The sequence below is a fragment of the Diplotaxodon limnothrissa genome, linkage group LG19 (assembly GCF_057381915.1).
Source record: "Diplotaxodon limnothrissa isolate DT_005_m linkage group LG19, D_limnothrissa_male_GT1.1, whole genome shotgun sequence".
In the NCBI taxonomy this organism is placed as follows: Eukaryota; Metazoa; Chordata; class Actinopteri; order Cichliformes; family Cichlidae; genus Diplotaxodon; species Diplotaxodon limnothrissa.
In genome coordinates this window covers 26421633-26439810 of record NC_140614.1, presented here as the reverse complement: position 1 = coordinate 26439810, position 18178 = coordinate 26421633, and the positions used below count along the sequence as shown (strand labels likewise).

General features: G+C 42.8%; 1 protein-coding gene across 1 annotated transcript in view; it reads left to right on the top strand.

Annotated features, from left to right (window-relative positions):
- The window catches only part of luzp1 (leucine zipper protein 1), a 50109-nt gene extending 38710 nt beyond the window's left edge, over positions 1-11399 (top strand). The window contains exons 3-7 of the mRNA XM_085342530.1: positions 90-2316; positions 3072-3655; positions 3740-3859; positions 9891-10160; positions 10799-11399. Of these exons, the coding sequence (XP_085198656.1) occupies positions 90-2316; positions 3072-3655; positions 3740-3859; positions 9891-10124 (3165 nt within the window). The 3' untranslated portion in view covers positions 10125-10160; positions 10799-11399. The remainder of the gene's footprint in view (positions 1-89; positions 2317-3071; positions 3656-3739; positions 3860-9890; positions 10161-10798) is intronic.
- The last annotated feature ends 6779 nt before the right edge of the window (positions 11400-18178 follow it).

Here is an 18178-nt window from a genome sequence, read left to right as displayed (position 1 = left end):
TTGTGTGTGTTTGTGCATCTCAAAAGAATGACTGAAGTGAAAAAGAAACGCAGTACATGAAAAGAACTGTTGTACTCTCTCCTCTGCAGGACAAGATTATCCAGGCAGAGGGAAGTAACTCGTCCCTGCTTGGTGATGTGGAAGCCCTGAGAAAACGTCTCTTGAAGATCCAGGGGAAAGATGAGGAGGTACGTAAAGCTGAGGATCTTTGCCGCACAGTAAGAGAGAAACTGGAAGAGGAGGAAAACCTTACGAAAGAGCTAAAGGCAGAAATAGAACGTCTTCAGCGACGGATGGCTGAACTCGAGAAACTGGAAGAAGCTTTTGGGAAAAGCAAGTCTGACTGCAGCCAGCTTTGCCTTAGCCTCAATGAGGAGAAGAACTTAACCAAGAAGCTCTCATCTGAGTTGGAGACACTAAAAGCCCGTTTGAAAGAGGTGGAGGGGTCTGAGACAAAGCTGGAGAGAACGGAGCAGGCCTTGGCTATGGAGCTTGAAAAGCTCAAGGGATTCACCCAAACCTTTGTGAATGAGCGTAAGAGGCTGCTAGAGAAACAAAGAGAGGATGAGAAGACCATTCTGAAATTGGAAGAAAAGCTGGCGCACCAGAAGAATCGCTTTGGCATGTCAACGGATTCTGGCAGAGCAGATTTCATGAGCTCAAGAATTGAAGATGAGCTAACATCCACAGCACTCTTAACAAGTAAGCTGGCTGGACAGAAGAAGAGCCATGACTACTCAAAGCTGTCTGAGAATGAGAAAAACAGCGGTCTTGAAGGCTCGCAGGAGGACAACAAAGTAAAGGAGTTGACACAGGAGGTAGAACGACTGAAGAACCGCCTTAAGCAGTTGGAGATTGTGGAAGAGGATTTGAAGAACTCTGAGTCAAAAAATGGTGAGCTTCACGAAAAGTTCCAGATAGAAAGGGACCGAGTTCGAAAGTTAAATGAGCAGGTGGAACACCTCAGGATGCAACTGTGTGGAAAAGGCGGAATCAGAGGAAATGGAATTGGTAACTTGGATAAACACGGCAATGGAAGCAGCACTGCTAAGGTCATTGAAAATGGCAAAGTTGAAAATGAAGAGACTATCCTGAAGGAAGGGTTTAGACAAGAAAAGCCTAAATATAGAAGTGCAGCAACTGTCCCAGAGCCAAGTTCCCCAAAACATAGGAACAGAGATTTATCTCCTCAGCATAAATCTTGGAACAAAGATTTCAGCAACTCTGAGAAGGGTTCTCCCAAGTCAGTGAGAAGAGCCCTGAGTCCTGCCCAAAAGAGAAGGACACCCAGAACTACAACTACCACAAATTCATCTGATAATGGAATACGAGATACAGTGCGAGGAGCTGAGGAAAAGCCAAGAGGAGCCACATACAGCTCTGTGAATACAACTTCTAGTGATACCAAGAAGGTGTCCGTCCTTAGTCGATACCCTCCAGCAGCTAATGACCAGAAGCCACTAAGGACAGCTCACAAGCATACGGATGACATCAAGAAGAGCAGAGAAAAGTTCTCAAAACTGTACGTAGGTAGTGACAGTGAATCTAACAGCTCTGATGTCGTGCCTGACAGTACCTCCAGTACCATGAACAGCATCTCTGCTCTAGAGAAGGAAACGGTGCCTGTGTCCGAGCAGGAATCAACAGACCAGATTCAGGAATCTGTATCTTCTTCTATTTCTACTATATCCAAAGCCAATGGCTCATACACAGCCTGCAAATCTCACATCAATCCCTTGCTGCCCAATGACCACGGGTCAGAGGGTCATTCTTCTGCCTCAGAAACAGAATCTACTGGATCAAGGCCATCTGAGCTGGACCCTACAGCTGAAGCAGCTGAGGCAACTAGCACAGCTGTAAGCAGTAGGACTGTAACCTCCAGGTATTCTAGATACCCTCAAGTCCAGGACTCTCATTCAGAGGGTTCCTCCTCCAGGAGCTCTTTTGATGAGGAGCTGCACAGCCGGTCACAGGGAGCTGAGGGAGGTCACCAGGGATCCATGCATACTCCAGCAGGGATTGAAATCCAACGAGTATGCAGTCCTAGAGAGGCACTGAGGTCAAGAGCTGTGATCAAGCCTGCTATTGTGGAAATTGACAGAAAGGAAGTAATGATTTCAGAACCCTTGCCTACAAATGGGAAACCCAAGATCTCGACCAAACCAATAGTGACTACTACTAATAAAATCACCAGTAGTATAACCATCTACCCAAATGATCCAAGCTCTTCCAGAACCAGCAGTCGCAGCAGCAGTGTGTCCAGTGAACCTGCACCTATTAAAGGACGCCACACATCTACCAGTAACATCGTTATAGGTACGTGTCAACAATTTAGAATGATCTAGTTAAACTTATACTGCATTTTTCAGGACAGGATCTAGATACTAATTCTAAATAGTACAGTAAAGACAACATTTTTATTTGTTGTCACGTGAAACCTTCTAATTAGTGCTCACAACTTGCAGCACTCACAAAACTGTAGCACACCTTTTGGACAGGCTGTTAGGGTAATTAAACCTGCTACAAGCCCCATTATTATATGTCCAGAAAGTGGTGCATGGTGAACACCTATCAGTCATCAGCATCTGCTTCCCCAACATTAAACCTCAGTAAAGGTTTTTTTGTAGCAGTCTGTAAATGTGCTTTTGTCTTCTATAGGATTGGGTGTTTTAATGTAATTAACCCCTAGTCATGTTGGCGGCAGAACCATCTGTCTCTCTGCAGAATGAAATTGTGTTCCCTGAGATGATCATCTTTATTCAGTTCAACTCAGAAAATCCCAACAATCCCCCCCACCCCCTGAGCCTTGTGGCTCAGGGATAGGCAGCCACCTGCCTTGACTGGTTACAGATGAGGGGAAAGAAAAGAGAGCCTAGTGACATGGTAATATTTGCTAACAAGCATTAAACACAAACTTAAGCTGATAGGATGTTATTTGTTTTTGTCCTGAGCCAAACTGTTGGACCGAGATTAATTTTGCACCCCCCAAAAACTGATATTTTAAAGCACATGTCAACTTACTGTCAACTTGTTGCATCTGTATAAATGTATCATTTTATATATATTGCCAGGCCCAAACACTGATCATCATGGCAGTATTTCCGTCCCATATGAGATCTCCATACCCAAGAGTGAGATCACTTTGCGGCCATGCCAGGACCAGGACTGTGGGCCACACAGCCACAGTGATTCATCATCAAGGTCTAAACTCCACAACTCTTCCAGGGTGGAGACCACCACCAGCCACCTGTGCTGCCAGCGCAGCAACTTTAGCCTCCAGTCCCCGGACGTCACTTCCTCAGACTTCAACGACACAGAATCAGGATTTGAGAGCAGCAGCAGCACGACCACCGTCACCAGCTGGAGAAGCCAACGGCAAAGCCAACCGTCACACGAAGACAGTTTGCCAGATATGAAGAATGTGACCGTGAGAAGCCCCTGGAGGAACAAAAGCGCCATGTCTGTGGACGAGGGAAGTCGAGGAAGGAGTACGAGAGCAATGACAGATGGCGGGTCTGAAGATGAAACCGAAACTGCAACAACGTGGAGGGCTTACAGGGCAACCACCTTTGACACAGAGGACTCTGTAAACAGTGGAAACGGAGGCGGCGGAAATGCTGCAGCACAGAAGGGAGCCAAGCCGTCCCCTGCTGAGGTGGGGAAAGTTAATAAGTGTATATCAAAGTAATTTCACACACAAAGGAAAAAAATAATAGAGGGAATTTTCTCTTTGTCCCAGGTGTACATGCGTAAGATCTCTCAGTCTCCCCCTATGGAAACAGGAGGGTTGGGAAGGGCCATACCCCATGCACCCGTTACCTCTCAGTCCTGGAGCCGATCATATTCACAGCAGCCACCGGTAAGGAAAACTGACTTCAGGTTGTTAACACTTTCCTGTAGTAGATTCAGTTTTATAGGCTTTTGTTTTTATCAGATATGATATAAAACACGTGGCTATTGGATGCAACTTTATTTTCATTTTTGTTCTGCTTTGAAATATGCTTAATGTTCCTTGAGTCTGTTTTCTTGGTACATTTCTCAAGCATTTGTAAATTTAAAAAAATGAATTGGTGATACTCAATTAATAAAGTTGGTATTGCGCTTAGAGTATTGTTCTCTGCAAATAGTTTTAGCATGAAGATAAAGACTCCACACAAAGTGCAGCTGCAGGCCTTAGCTCCTGGTGTGTCCACTTTGCATTAGAGCTCAGCTGGTATTTTTCCCTGACGCCAGGCTCCGTGACTTCAAGCTTAGCACAGCAGTTCTGCAGGCCCCACTCCTGCTGCCCCAGTAAGCACAAAGAGAAAAGGGTGGGACAGAAAGTAGTAAGGATGGAAATGAAAAAGACCTCAACAGGGGGAAAAGTAGGTTAGAAAAACCTCAAGGAGAAGAAAATAGCTTTCTCCTATGTGAATGTTCTACCACATCAGTGAGAGACTCAGTTTGCTATTCTGGAAGACACCATGTAATAAGCAAAGGTGTCTGTTAAGGTCTGCGACTTTATTTTATGACTTTGTTTTGTACATAGTATGTTGTCACTGTTTATAAGAGCTTAATTTAAAAAATTTCAATTTAGGTGTGGCAGACTTTTCCACTGTTAGCACAATGTAATATGTGAGGCTATGTGGGCCATTGTGATTATATTGTGATATCATGTATGTGAGATCATAAAAAATGGAGTGTGAATATTTCACATGTATTTTGTATGTAGTGATGCTGCGATTTATAAATACATCGTCATGGATCGCTGTCATGCATGTTCAGTAACGTGTCAGGGGAAATCTGGGGTTTTGGGTCTTTCAGTACAGCTAACATGGCCTTGGAGCTATAATTGCCTGCAGGACTCCTCCCTAGTCATTATCATCAATGGGCTTAATGAAATCTACCCAACACTGAACTCCAACCCCCAAATGCCCCCTTTCATCACTGATATTTAGCAGACTGGTAGAAAAAGTGTGAAGGGCCTTGCTCTTTTTCTTTATCATAAAACCCTGGCATTAACAAAATAACCTTGAGTTTTGTTTTTTTTTTAATGCTCCCATTATGCAGTGCCCACTCAGTGCCACTCGGCCTCGACCTTAGCTCTGCAATTTCACAACCACAACTACTTAAGATAAGCCTCCTGTCCCACATCACTGATGCTTTGTGGTCCGGGAACCCGGAACCATCGAACAAGTCCTGTCTTCGTTGTTTAAGATCGGCTGTGAACTGTTAAACCACCGTCCCCCTGTTCATTTTTTTGTCACTCGTGCACTTTTTAATTTTATTGTAGGAATTTCCCAAATCCACTGTGCGGTAGAACCTTGTTCATCATGACATTTCATGCATGAACTGGTCACTCGATTTGGATAGCAATTATGTGCAGAAATTACCCCAGTGCAATAAAAAATAAGTTTCTTCAAAAACAAAACTGGGCTTTGAAGCGTGTCTTGGAGCAAAGCCGATCATCTTTGGTTTGGATTTGTAGAATATTTCAGCGGTCTGAACTGCGTTCGTTCCCAAGAGGCTTGGATAAATACAGCTGTACTTAGGACAGTGGAAGGTTGGGATTAGTCTGTGTTTGCAGTGTCAGGGGTTGATAAAAGAGGGTTGTGTTATTACAAGGTTGCAGACGGAGCCGCTCTCAACATCATTAACTGACACCCCATCAGTTGTTATTCAGCTGGGTGGGCATCTGTGTTCCTCTTGATTCATCAAAGTTTGTTTTTGTTTGACATGTTTGCTCCTTGTAAAATTGTCTTTGAACCTTAAAATGATGAATGAAGAACATTTAAAATAAATCTAGTTTTTCTTCTAGAGATTTAAACATCAGATTGTTGTGACTATCTTTCATGCCCTGGTGATGGAAGGAGAGCAGACTGAAAATCAGCTTTCTGTGGACCAGTGAGGACATATTGGTCGATAGGCATTAAGGAGGAGAAAACACTCCCAATTCCTATAAGTACCCTCAGCACCCTGGGCAGACTGATAGCTTATTGATTAGCTTTCACTTTTGAACCTCATGTATAAATTATCTAGAGGTTATTTATAATAGAGACAGACAGACATCTTTTCCTCCAGTGAAAGGTCATGGTCATATCTAGTTTATCTGAACCAACACTTTAGCAGCGTGACTAAACTATCAACTGCTTTGGCTTGTAGTGATGGCATTTATCGAGACTCATTCAATCTTTTATCCTTTTAGAGCTTCTACGATGTTCAAATTTGTGCAGTGGCATCAGTTACCCTTTGTACTACAAGTATGAGCAGATGGCTTGATGGTTAGCATTGCTGCTAACAATAAGCATGCTAGCAAGGAAAGCTGAGTCAAGTCTGTCCCGTAGTCAAGTCTGTCCGGTATTCAGTAAGTGAAAATAAAATAAACAATAAAAGGTGAATCAAATGGACCATTACGGCAAGGCTGGGATGGTCAATTTGGTAAAGTAAATCTGTTGGGCATCTTTCTTTGCCTTTAGACAACAATTCTGATGGCAAAAGAGCCAAACGGGACAGGCAAAAAAAAAAGAAAAAAAAGAAAAAGTTCTTTACCAATTTTAGTTAGTGCAAGAGAGTTTCCACCACCGTGCAGACTTTGACGTCGTCCATTTTGATGTGGCGAGCAATCAGCAGCCGTTGAATGGATGGAATGAAACGAGGGGTGAGGAGTCTTTTTCTGATGCTGTAATAATTTTCAGCGTAAAAGTCATCAGCCACCACTTCAAAACCTTGTACTCCCTCTTCGTCCACCCTCCGCCCGCGAACTTGTGCCGAGACTGCCGGTGCATTTTCCGCAGTCTGCGTCTCCCTCTTTGCTCATAAGAAAGAAGTTTCTATGAAGATTTAAGCTTTGTCAATTGCTAATTAGGACACAAGTTCTTGTTTTAAGTTTAGTTCGGGCATAGAGGGAACACCTTAGTTCTTAGAATTTTAGTAATGATGTATGTCTTGATGTTTTTTGAAAAATAAAGTTTTGTTCATGGTTTCTCATCTATGTGGTGTTCCACATTTGACAGTCGGTCCTGCATGCTGCACAACAACATCCAATATTAAGAGAGGAAAAAAAAAGAAAGAAAAAAAAAAAGCAAGGAAAGCTGTGTGTGTGCCACAGCTCCACAACACACGTTCACACATACACAGCCGCTTGCATTGCATTCCAAGCACACTTGATTTGAATTGCCTAACAGGCCGGCATTTAAATAGGGGTTGCTTGTTTTCTGTGGCAGTCACTCCACACCTTAGACTGCAAGAGCAGAATGTCTTTGTAGTACTTCCATCCCATTGTAGCAGTAGGAAACTTCAGCCTGCACTCGAATGAGCTGTGAATTTACGTTTGGCCAAGGAGCGAGGCACCAGAACATATTATACTGGCAGTAAAGTGTGGAGTCAAGAGTTGATCCACTGTTAACTGTCCTCCTGATTTTTAAAATCATTACCAGTGTCTGGGGGTGGGCGTCCGGGTACACACCGGCTCACTCCTTGGCGGCCGCTTGTCGGGGCCTGGGGCTCGCTCGGGCCCCTTTGGAGGTGGGGTGCCCCCGGCCTCTCGGCCTGGGGCTCGGTCACTCAGGCGCAGCTGGGGGCCGGCGGAGCTCACGGGCGCGTCACTGCAACTCCCCCTGACTTCTGCTCCGCGGCTGCTGGGCGAGCCCTCATCTGGGACTCTCCTCAGCTCTTACTGGAACAGTGGCGCGGCTGCCCCTCTGTTGGTCTTCCATGGTCTCTTGTGTTCTGGGGGCCTCTGGATGTCTGGAGTTTTGATCTCCTCCATACCCGCTTCACACCCTGGAGGACGGGGCTGTGGCCCCCCCACACTCCCTAGCAGATCATTACATGGAGAAACCTTTGGAATGCAAGCATGCTGATCCACACAGGTATGCACACATGGGTATTCACAGACGCGGACTAAAGCTTTCTTGGCTGCTACCTCAAAGCACACTGTGCGCTGTCTATCTTGCGTGCTGCACAATATCGTTTATTATTTAGTAAATATTGATATCTATGGCTAGCTAGTTTATTGTGATGGTGCTTTGTTTTCTCTATTATTATGTTGCTCTTTGTTGTTTGCTGTCTCCTCTGTTTGTTTTTTTTGTTTGTTTTTTTTTTTTTTTTTTTCTCCATACAGGTGACCCAGGAGTTCTTTTTTTTTTTTTTCTCTCTCTCTCTTCCCCCCCCCTTCTCACCGTCTCTTCTCCCCTTTGGTTTTCTTTCTTTCTCTCCCCCTCTTTCTCTCATTCATTCCCCCTGTCCTATTTATTAAAAAAAAAAAAAAAAAAAAAATGACAAAGGATGAACTGAAGCTCTGCCATCACGTAATGTCGCATACTGCTGTTTCTGATGTCATTTAAAAAAAAAAAAAAAAAAAAAATCATTACCAGTGAGATTGTCGGAAGTTCCACCTCTTGTGAAACAAGTCATCAGCAAACAAGAAACCACAAACAGAAAAAGCTGATCTGGAAGAACTCGAATGCACGATTGTATTTATTTCACAAATCTGTTGGCCATAAGTTCATCAAAGAGCAAAATTCATCCTCAGACACACTTAGTCATATTTCAGTATTTTGGCCAAGATGCTCCTTCAGTTGGAAGCGCGGAGAGAAGCCATTCTCATGTCAGTGCCCCAGATAAAAGCTGAAGCAGGTTAAACAGCTATGCTGGCTTTGTTAAAAGGACATTCCTGGCCAGTTCTCCCTTGAAAATTTGATTAAATCTCGAGGGATTTACTGGGTGGGAAAAGGTGAAATAAATAAATAATCCTGAAAACGTAAAACTCACAAAAATACTGCAACATTTCCTGGTTTAGTCTGTACAAAAAGTGTAATTTGATGTGGACAAAGACTCCAGAAAAACCTGTTTCAACCTTTTTTTTTTTTTTTTTTTGTTAGTCTGGCGTCATATTTTTCATAGATATGTGAAACTTTAGACTATTTCCCAAAAGTCAAACTAATTTTCTTAATATCTTAGAGTATGTGGCTTGTTCATTTGACATATAAAAGCTGGTCAAAGAGCAGCACTTTTGTGCAATGTGTGTGTATTTGGGGGGTTTTGTTGCAGGTTTTATTTAACCAAGCATTATTTTAATTCCACTGCCATGTGTTGTACGGTACAAACCTCCCGTTGGGTGTAGGAGGAACTCTACATCCATTTCGAGGAAAGTTCGTGAAAACTCCCAGTCTTGGAGCATTAACTTACCATAGAAGGAGAATATGCCACTTGACGGTTTCCTCCCACAGTGACTGAAGCAGGAAGTGACCACACTGAGCACACCCACTTTGGCAGCCTTCACTGGTGACTGATTTCCTGTCTCCCCCAGGAGACTGTGAAAGGCAGACCAGCAGGGCTCCATTAAAGCCAATTAGCAAGAATGCTTTCTAAAACTGCACCAGAAGCCAACTCCAGCCCACCAAATGTCACTAATTATGGTGCTTTTTTAAAAACTGAAATTACAGGAGTGGGGTGCTGTTTCTGTGTGCTTTAAGAACTGCATCGTCATCCAACTCTCGCTTTCTTAGAGAAGGGTTACTGAGGTTATGAGAGAGGACGTGCCATTGTATCCACCACAAACTAGAAACTTGGGGTTTGTTTTCTAGTGAGCCCGCCAAATTATAAATCTCTCAGCTTGGGGTATGTTTGGGGTTTTTGGTTGGGGATTTTTCCCCTGGCAGAAATCCACATGGCAGACTTTACTTGTCGCACACCAGTTAACATTAACGGCATGTAGTCAATGCCCGCATAAGACAAAGGTCCGAGCAAGGCCCCACAAAATGCCCAGAGCTCCTATAGACAAACTCCAGAGTTTGGCATTAAATTTCAGCAAAGAAATCCAAATTATTCCTCTTAAACTTGGAAAAGCGCTTATTTCGGATGCCAGTTAATACAACAGCCAGTTTTTAAATGTAATTTCTTTCTTCCAGGCTTCTGATAACTTGGACCCCAGTCCAAACCCGAGTCACAGCCCAGCCTCTTGGAGACGACAGATACCCAGTAGTGATCTGGGGACCTCTTACGATCGGATAAGCAGGACACCTGGAGCCTCTAGAGGAGGGGAGCCCTGGTCCAGTCGGGGGCAAGGCTTAGGAGCCAGAGCTGAGGGGAGGAGCGGAGCAGGAGGCAGACCGTGGAGCCAGCGTCAGTCAGAGCAACATTAGACCAAGTGAGGAGCAGGATTGAAGCAAGTGGGGCAGGTAGGAGGTGGCTGGATTTTCTTTTCTTTTAACTCCTGATAGTTAATTAAAATATACAATTATTAATTACCCCTTTTGGAACAGCGTCTCATCTATAAAGGGGCTTTCTCCTTCTATTTATATATTATCGTCATAGCGACAGTGATGAAATCTTTGCACAAGGCAGTTTACAAACTGTGCTGCAGCAAAATTCTCAAGTTTAAATATGCTTTTTTTGGTGACTTCCTCTGGAAAGACCAGCATAATTAGGGATAAATTATGGAAAATGAGAGAAAAGCTCACTTTGAACCCGGATAAGCATACAGTAACTTCATTTAGGATTGGAGACCTCATTCCTCCATCATACTAATGATATTCACATTTTACATGTACAGCTGATTTGCCGTAAAAGACTAAAAGACTGGAAATTAAAAATTGTGATTTAAATTGGAAGTGTACCAATGAGCTCGGTCTCAATATTTTTCCCCAATAATTGCTTGCAAATTATCTTGTTCTTTCTGGCAAACTTTCCACGAAATTATAAGGAAATTACAGACCAGTCATGTTTCTAACAAAGATGAATAGTTACGATAACATTTTTTAAAAATGAAGGATTAAATGTGTCTCTTTTCTATTCATTTTTTCCCCTCCCATAACAGCACTCCATTAAGCTCTCAACTGCAAAATAAGGGCCAAGCGCTAGTTTCCCATCAAATGACGGCTACATAGATCACCACCACCTCCAGCAGACAACAGTTTTGCAGCCACACTGAACAACAAACCACCGACCTGATGATGAGTGTACGCTGAGACATGGACGCTTCTTCCTATTCAAAACTGTTCCAGAAAAAGCCGTGCATGGAAGGTCAGCGCCTGTACAGTGTTTTTGGAGGTTTCCTCACCGGCCAGTGTATTATCTTCTGCTTCTTCTGTTGGATGTATTATAGTGTAATCCTGAAACTTGACAAGGGAGAGGCTGGCACGCTGCGCAGGGCTGGAGATTTTCCTGTGCGCCAGAGTTGGAGGAAAATAGACTCAAGAGAGTTTGTTACAGTAACCTCAGAGTAGCTGGAAATGTCACTTGTGCTTCAGAACTTCAACTTTTCTTCATCACTGAAAAGACGAACCCAATCCTCAGTCAACAGCAGCGCATCTTTCTCTCTCACAGGGCTGGATTTTCCCGTAGGATTCTCTATAAAACCAAACGATCGCTACTTTAAATGTGACCAAAAACAGGAAGCGAATCCCCCTCGTTTTTCCTTCTGAAAACCTTCATCCAATCCCATCCCGTCCCCCCTTCACCAAACACAAGCCATGCAAACGTATCCACAAAACAAGAAGCAAACACATCCACATTTTTAACGTTCGGTTTAATTTCAGCCCATATCCCGACTTTCCAGCACGCGGTAACCTCAAACTGGATTTAATTTGAGGTCTTAGATGCTGAATGAAGATTTGCATGTTTCTAAGTAATAAATGAAGAACACTTGAAAGATTGTGACTCAGCATGCTTAAAGGGTTGCCGGTTGGCTGGATTTTTAGGTGCACGCACACACACACATACAAATACAAATACAGACGTACACACAGACACATTTTTCTTTTTTCTTTTGTCTTCACAGGCCAGGACCTTGTTTATGTTTTTCTGTTATTTTGATTCTTTTGTAATTCGCTTCCTGTTCTGCATCATCCTTTCGCTTTCTTCTCAACCGTGTCATTTGAAAAAAGAAAGTGGACTGCACGCAATGAAATGGAATGCACATGCAAGAAGAAAAAATAAATAAATAAAAAACAAGAGGATGGGGGGTGGCATTGTTTATAACCTCAAACCATGACACAGTTTCCATGGTTCAGTATTTTACAGCTGTTGCAACTGTCCTCATCCATGTGTTTTGAAAGAGCCATAGCAAAAATGGAGTTTCTGTTTGAACTGAACTTTGGACTTTCGATTACCAGCAACCATGGCCTGGCAGGGTGGGACATTTTTTAGTGATGCCATAAGTAATGTGTACACACCAGTCATAGGAACGACCCAAGGGCGTTGGACTTCTAACCAGGAAGTGACAGTCCTGCTTGTACGTGACTTGGTTCGCCGTGCGAATCGTGCTAGTGTCTCTCTTTCTTATTTCTATAGAGGTGTATTATTTTGTTACGACGATAAACAACACCTGGTGGGTTGGTATGTTGGAGCAATCACTCATTGCCAGGGGCCACTACGGCGGAGACTGTGCAGTAGAATTCAATTTAGCCACCGGCCAGTAATAAAATGAGGTGTTTTTTTTTGTTTGGTTTTTTGCTGAGGTCATCAGAAACCCTGCTGACGTATTCAAGTTTCTCCATAAAGTCTATCAACAGGCACCGGCAGGATCTTGAGACCGTTGCAGAAGATTGACTGCAGAATGACAGGCTATGTAAACTTTTAATCCTAGAACAAAATTTATGAATGTTGCTCAGGAGGAATGCAGCTGAGAATGACCAATTGCTCGATGGCTTAATGCTCCGATCCAACACGACTGCATTCTTTGTCTCTCGCATCTGTTAAACTGTAGACGAGGGGGGGGAAAGAGAGAAAAACAGAACCATAACTGTGACAACTCTGGACCAAGTTCTGGATCTGTGAAAGAACTTGGGACTTTTTAAAAGCCTGCTCTCCATCTGGCTCCTCTGCTGTTGTGGATTTTAATGCTGTGTTGTCGGACCCTGCTGGGGATGATCTGGTTCACTTATTTTTTTTGTTTGGTTTTTTTTTTTTTTTTTGGTCTCCTGTATTCTACCAGCCACCATCAAGCTGTAATATTTATTAGTCTCCACATATGTGCAGGTTCTTTTATTGTGAAAAGATCTGCCTAATGGCAGGACCTCTGTCTGTTGCCACTTTGTCACTTTACAGTTTATGCAAGCAGGAGATTATATGCAATTAAACTGTCCCCCCCACCCCCACTGCAATATCTGTAACCATTTCAGCTGTCATCGTGTACAAAAAGAGGTGATGACTGTGTAAGTGAGAAGTTTGCTAGGTTAAAACTAAAAGTTTACCTTTAGGAGTGCACATTTTCACCAGTCTGTCTTTCCATTATGTTTACCTTCTTGCAGTAATATCTACAGCATGTTCGTCTGTGCCTTGAGATGCGGTATAAGAGGTAAACTGTCCCAACAAATTCAGACCATCGCACAATTTCCTTACACTTGCAGTAAACATAAATAACATGCAATACAAACATGTAAGGTTTTGATTTGTTCCGTTTGCATTTAATTGCATTTTTCTTTTATTTGAGAATAGTTTTGGTTGACATTGTAAAATTATTTTTAGGGGAAATCCTCCCTGAAACTGTTAAAGGACACGAGTCACGCCGCTGTGTGGATTTGACTGTCAGAGTCACAGGGTGCAGCTCCGCCTCTGAAAGGCTTGCTTTGTGACTAGCCGCCTCCGCCGGCTTTATGATGGCGCAAAAACGGACCAGACGCACTGTTTAGAGCTCTCAGTGCACAAGCCAAGACATGATGATCATGTAGTCCTCCTGTGCTCCCTCTGTTATTCTTCTACTTCTCATTTACCAAGAGAGAATGCCCTCTCGTCCCCAGTCTCTCATCTTTTCGGCCAATTTTAACTTTCCTTTTAGGATTTTGCTAAAAATCAAGTGTCCCTTCCTCCTCCCTCTGTTTCTCTGTATTTTCCTTAGATTCTCACTTCCTAAAAGGAAAACCTTTGCCCTAAACAGCAGTGATGTATGCTACTGGTGCAGAGGCTCGTTTTATTGAAGGCCAGAGGCCTGTCACCAGAAAATGATGGGCAGTTCCCTGAGTAGCTGAAAGGTGAAAGGTCAGGTCTGGGTCTAATCCTGTCTCTACATCTTGATTTCAGGGCTTCTAAATACAGGAGCGTCAAAAATGGCCAGCTTGGCAGTGACGTGCACATGATGATAATTAAAACATCCAGGGGGGGGTATCGAGTTTCAGTTTCTCCCACATATACACGTGCTCTTCTCTTAGTGCGTTTGTTGCTGTTGTTGATATGTCAGCGAGGGTTCTCATTTAAAGCTCAAGTGGCGTCTGCAGAGCCCTGAGTTGGCTGGAGGGCGTTTGTGGGTCAGGATGGTGATGCAAGCACCTGAGCCACAGCCCATTATCCTGCCTCATGGGCCATAAAGTTCTTGTTACTGTTTCCCTCCAATCCAACGTGATGCTCCACCACCGATCCCTAAGCAGCACCACTGTGAAGCATTTCTCCATCTGTGAGTTGTTTCTTTTGAATCTTTCTCGTCCTTTCTTTCCCTAAAGAGTGTTTGAGTTCGGGGTGGGGGTGTTCCAGCTGTCAGAAACTGTAGGTTTTACGATGCGTGGCAGGTTTCTCCTCCTCAAGGTCGGGTTCAAAGCAAGCCGGGCTGGGTAAAGGCCAAAGTTGAAACTATGCGATCCACCTTTCTTCCTTCTAAGGCCCCAATGTTCCCAAACGCTACTGCTAAACCTGATCGAACATCCACTCCATCCAGTGAGACTCAGCTGGACTGTCCCAGCATGAAGACCACCCGTGGCATCTGTGTGCGCTTATGTGATTGTGCAAAATGCAACTGCTCACAGGCGACAGGTCTTACTCAATGCTTCGGTGAAAGTTGGTGCAGTGTTAATATGGTGGAATGTACTAATTGGTTTTTGGGGGAGCTGCAGTGATAATTTCACAGGTTTTAAGGATTCCGGGGCTGTTTTCTTTTCCTGATGTCTCCTCTGATTTGTGATTGATGGTTGAATGTGGACTGAATTACAGCAATGGTGTAATAGCTGCTGTTTAAAAACAAAAAGAGGCTGCTTCTGCTTTCCTGCTAGGATACCAGCTAAAGAGTTAAGAGAAATCCTCTGAAGATGTGTTGGTATATCTATAAACATCCGTTATTTTGTTTTTCCTTTTATAAAAGTAGACTAGAATGTACTTAGTGGAGATTGGAGGAATGTTAGCAGGCCCTTGTCCTCAAATGCCTCCATTGTGAAGCCAGGGTTATGGTGTCATTGGGGTGTCACAGGCTGTAATCTGCACTTAACCAGCACTTAAACAACTAATGCCCCCTTCAAGTCCCCCATTGTTAAAACGTTTTCTCTTCTGTGCCCCCAAAATTGTCCGTAGCTGTTTGCTGAATGTACCACAGCTGGTTATGTAGGGTTTATTATCTGTTTCTTTTCAAGAATCATCTCAGCAGGTAAAGGAAATTGGCATGCACTCAGTGAAAAATCATGTTTGCGTCTCAGCCTTTTAACAATGTGCCAAAATCATTCCACAGTATTTACAGTTTACAGAGATGGTGCAAAAGTTTCCCCAGGAGGACACGGTGTCTCTTAAGGTTCTGAAATAAAGGGGAAATATAAGTGAGGTTTGTCTTTTCTCTGTCATCTCTCTTCTTATGTATTTTTTTTCTCTTTGTTAAACAAAAGATGTCTTATTTTGGAATCTATATTGGATAGATTTTATTTAAGGAAAAACTAATTTTGTAAAGTGGGCCTTATTACTGAAATATATAAAGTATTTGTCCATCTTGACTTAAAGACTTTTTTGTTTTTCGAGGTAATGTATCTCCTTTTTCTTTGTCACACTCCTGGAGAGTTCTTCTTCATGTATTTTGTGCTTGGTAGTTTTAATGCAAGACGTTTCTCACAACTTGGAGACATGATGACGCACCGTGGATGAGGAAAAAGAGAAAGAGAGAAGCCAGCGTCGAGCGATGGTCTTTGAAGAGTGAGAGTCACGTGCGTTTTATCAGAGCTGAGCAGGTCTCCGATGTTGAGCGGTTCAACACGTGTCGACCCCTTTTCTCTTTTTTGGTTTCGTGTTTTCTTTTTAAATCGGGGACCATTCACTGCTCCAGCCTCTCGCTCATAAATTCAGGGTTTGTACATCTTCTGTGCTGTATGTTTGAAAGTGCTGCCAAAGAAAGAAGGGTGCAGGTCCCCAGACATGTGTATATATTGAAAACACACAATCTTAACAGGAACAATCGGATAACAAATTAAAATAATACATTTTTGTTTAACTGGATGTTCTCTCTCTCTTAACGCTGATTCATCCACATCTAAGAATTTCTGAACTGTACAAATGAGGCGTTTATTTGTTTGTTTATTTGGGTTTTATTAATAGATGAGTGTATATAAATGTGTGTGCAGAACAAGGAGACTGACAGAGGTGTCAAACACAGACGTATATGTAATTAAAATCAGATCAAAATTGTTTTATGATTGATTACTGCTTCTCTGTGTCAGCAATGCCAGGCGTACTGTGTGGGGAGGCTTTTTTTTTTTTTTTCTTTTCAATTTAAACTTAATACATTGTGCATGTTTTAACCTTTCTGTGGCTGGCGCACTCTGCATGTAGGTCTCTTGAAGCTGTACAGCAGACCATATGTATTCCAATAAAAATAAAAACCGACCTGTTTGTAAAGCGTCTCCGTGTTGGAACCTGTGTAAAAATGCAAACGTGTATGTTAATCTCGTTTTATGTTCTTTGTCCAACAAGCTCAGCAAGTTTTGATTTCATAGCGGTACACCCATTTTGTGCGTGCGTGGTGCGCTTGTGTGTGTGTGTGCGTGTGCAAGAGAGAATCCTGGTTTAAACGGAGTGGAGAGAACCGCACCTGATGGTATGCAAAATGAGCAGGGAGACAAATGAGGCAAAATTGGTCAGGTACAAAGGGGGGGGAAACCGCAGGCTGCTGTGGAATGCAAAGTCAGCACACACATCTTTCTCTTAAACAACTACGCCTTGCTTTGTGAAAGCCAGCATTTCTTTTCCTGCAGCTGTAGGTTGCTTTGAAATAGCCCCGTCTTACTCAGTAAGTCACTCTTTTTATGATGATTACCATAAAAAGACAGAGTCTCAGTTATTTTGGAAATCATGGGTAACACTGGCTGAATCCCAGAGGAGTTGTAATTCCTATTCCTTTTCCAGCTTGAGCTGCATAGTGCCAGTTTTTTGCACCTCCAGAGTACAAGCCTCAACACGTTCAGTCGAGCTGCCAGGCTTTCAGGTGCAGGACTGAACTAAAGATGTCTCATATAATGTACCATAGACCAGGGATATCAAACTCCTTTTACATCACAGGATACATACAGCCCACTTCAGATGAATGAAATTCCCATTTCTGTCAATGTAAAGAAGTGTGAGTACACATTTAATCCCTGCATAAGAATATATGTTAGCAAAAGAAAAAAAAAGTGATTTCAACAATCATCTCAGTTTTTCTACCTGACAATGATATGCTGCTGTATTAAAGAATTAATATAATATATATAATAATAATAATAATATAATTCAATAAAAAATACACTTTTATAGTAGATAGTGAAAACTGGAGTTTTTCTCTCTTATAATTGCTTATTTATTCATTATGCTCATTGGTGTAGTATGAATGTGTATGGGGCATCCCTTTAATCAGGAGGAAAAGCTGTGAAAGTTTATGAAAGTGCAGTTAAGTTCCAAATTTATGCCCTCCTTCACATTTTCCAAAGCCATCGAGTGTGCGGGGCCATTTCTGGCCCCCTGGCCTTATGTTTGACATCCCATAAATTTGTATAGATGGTGATTATGTAATATTGCTTTAAGGTTCAATCGTTCCATCAGCCACATCATTGGGTTTAGTTGCTTATTAATGCAAACATCAGCTGACATGGTAGCATCACATGACACAGGAGGGTTGTTAAACATCTTTGAGCTGATGGGAAAGCAACAGTAACTCTACAGACACTCGTTACAACAAGGGCATGCAGAGGACCACACTGGTTACTATTCCTGTCAGCTAACAATAAAAAACTGAGGTTACAGTTTACATGGAAGAACAGATGATAGGATCGGAATCTGCCCTACCAGCTCTGACCAGAGTGCACACATCTTCTGATGACTGCTTCCAACACGATAATGTACCATGAAGGTGTTGAGTTCACTGTACTCCGATGCACCTTTGGGATGTGGTGACTGTGCATCCAGTAAATCAAAAAGGGGGACCAGTTAAGTACTGGTGAGATGTACCTTACGTGTCCAATGAGTAGGTGTTAATTGTGAA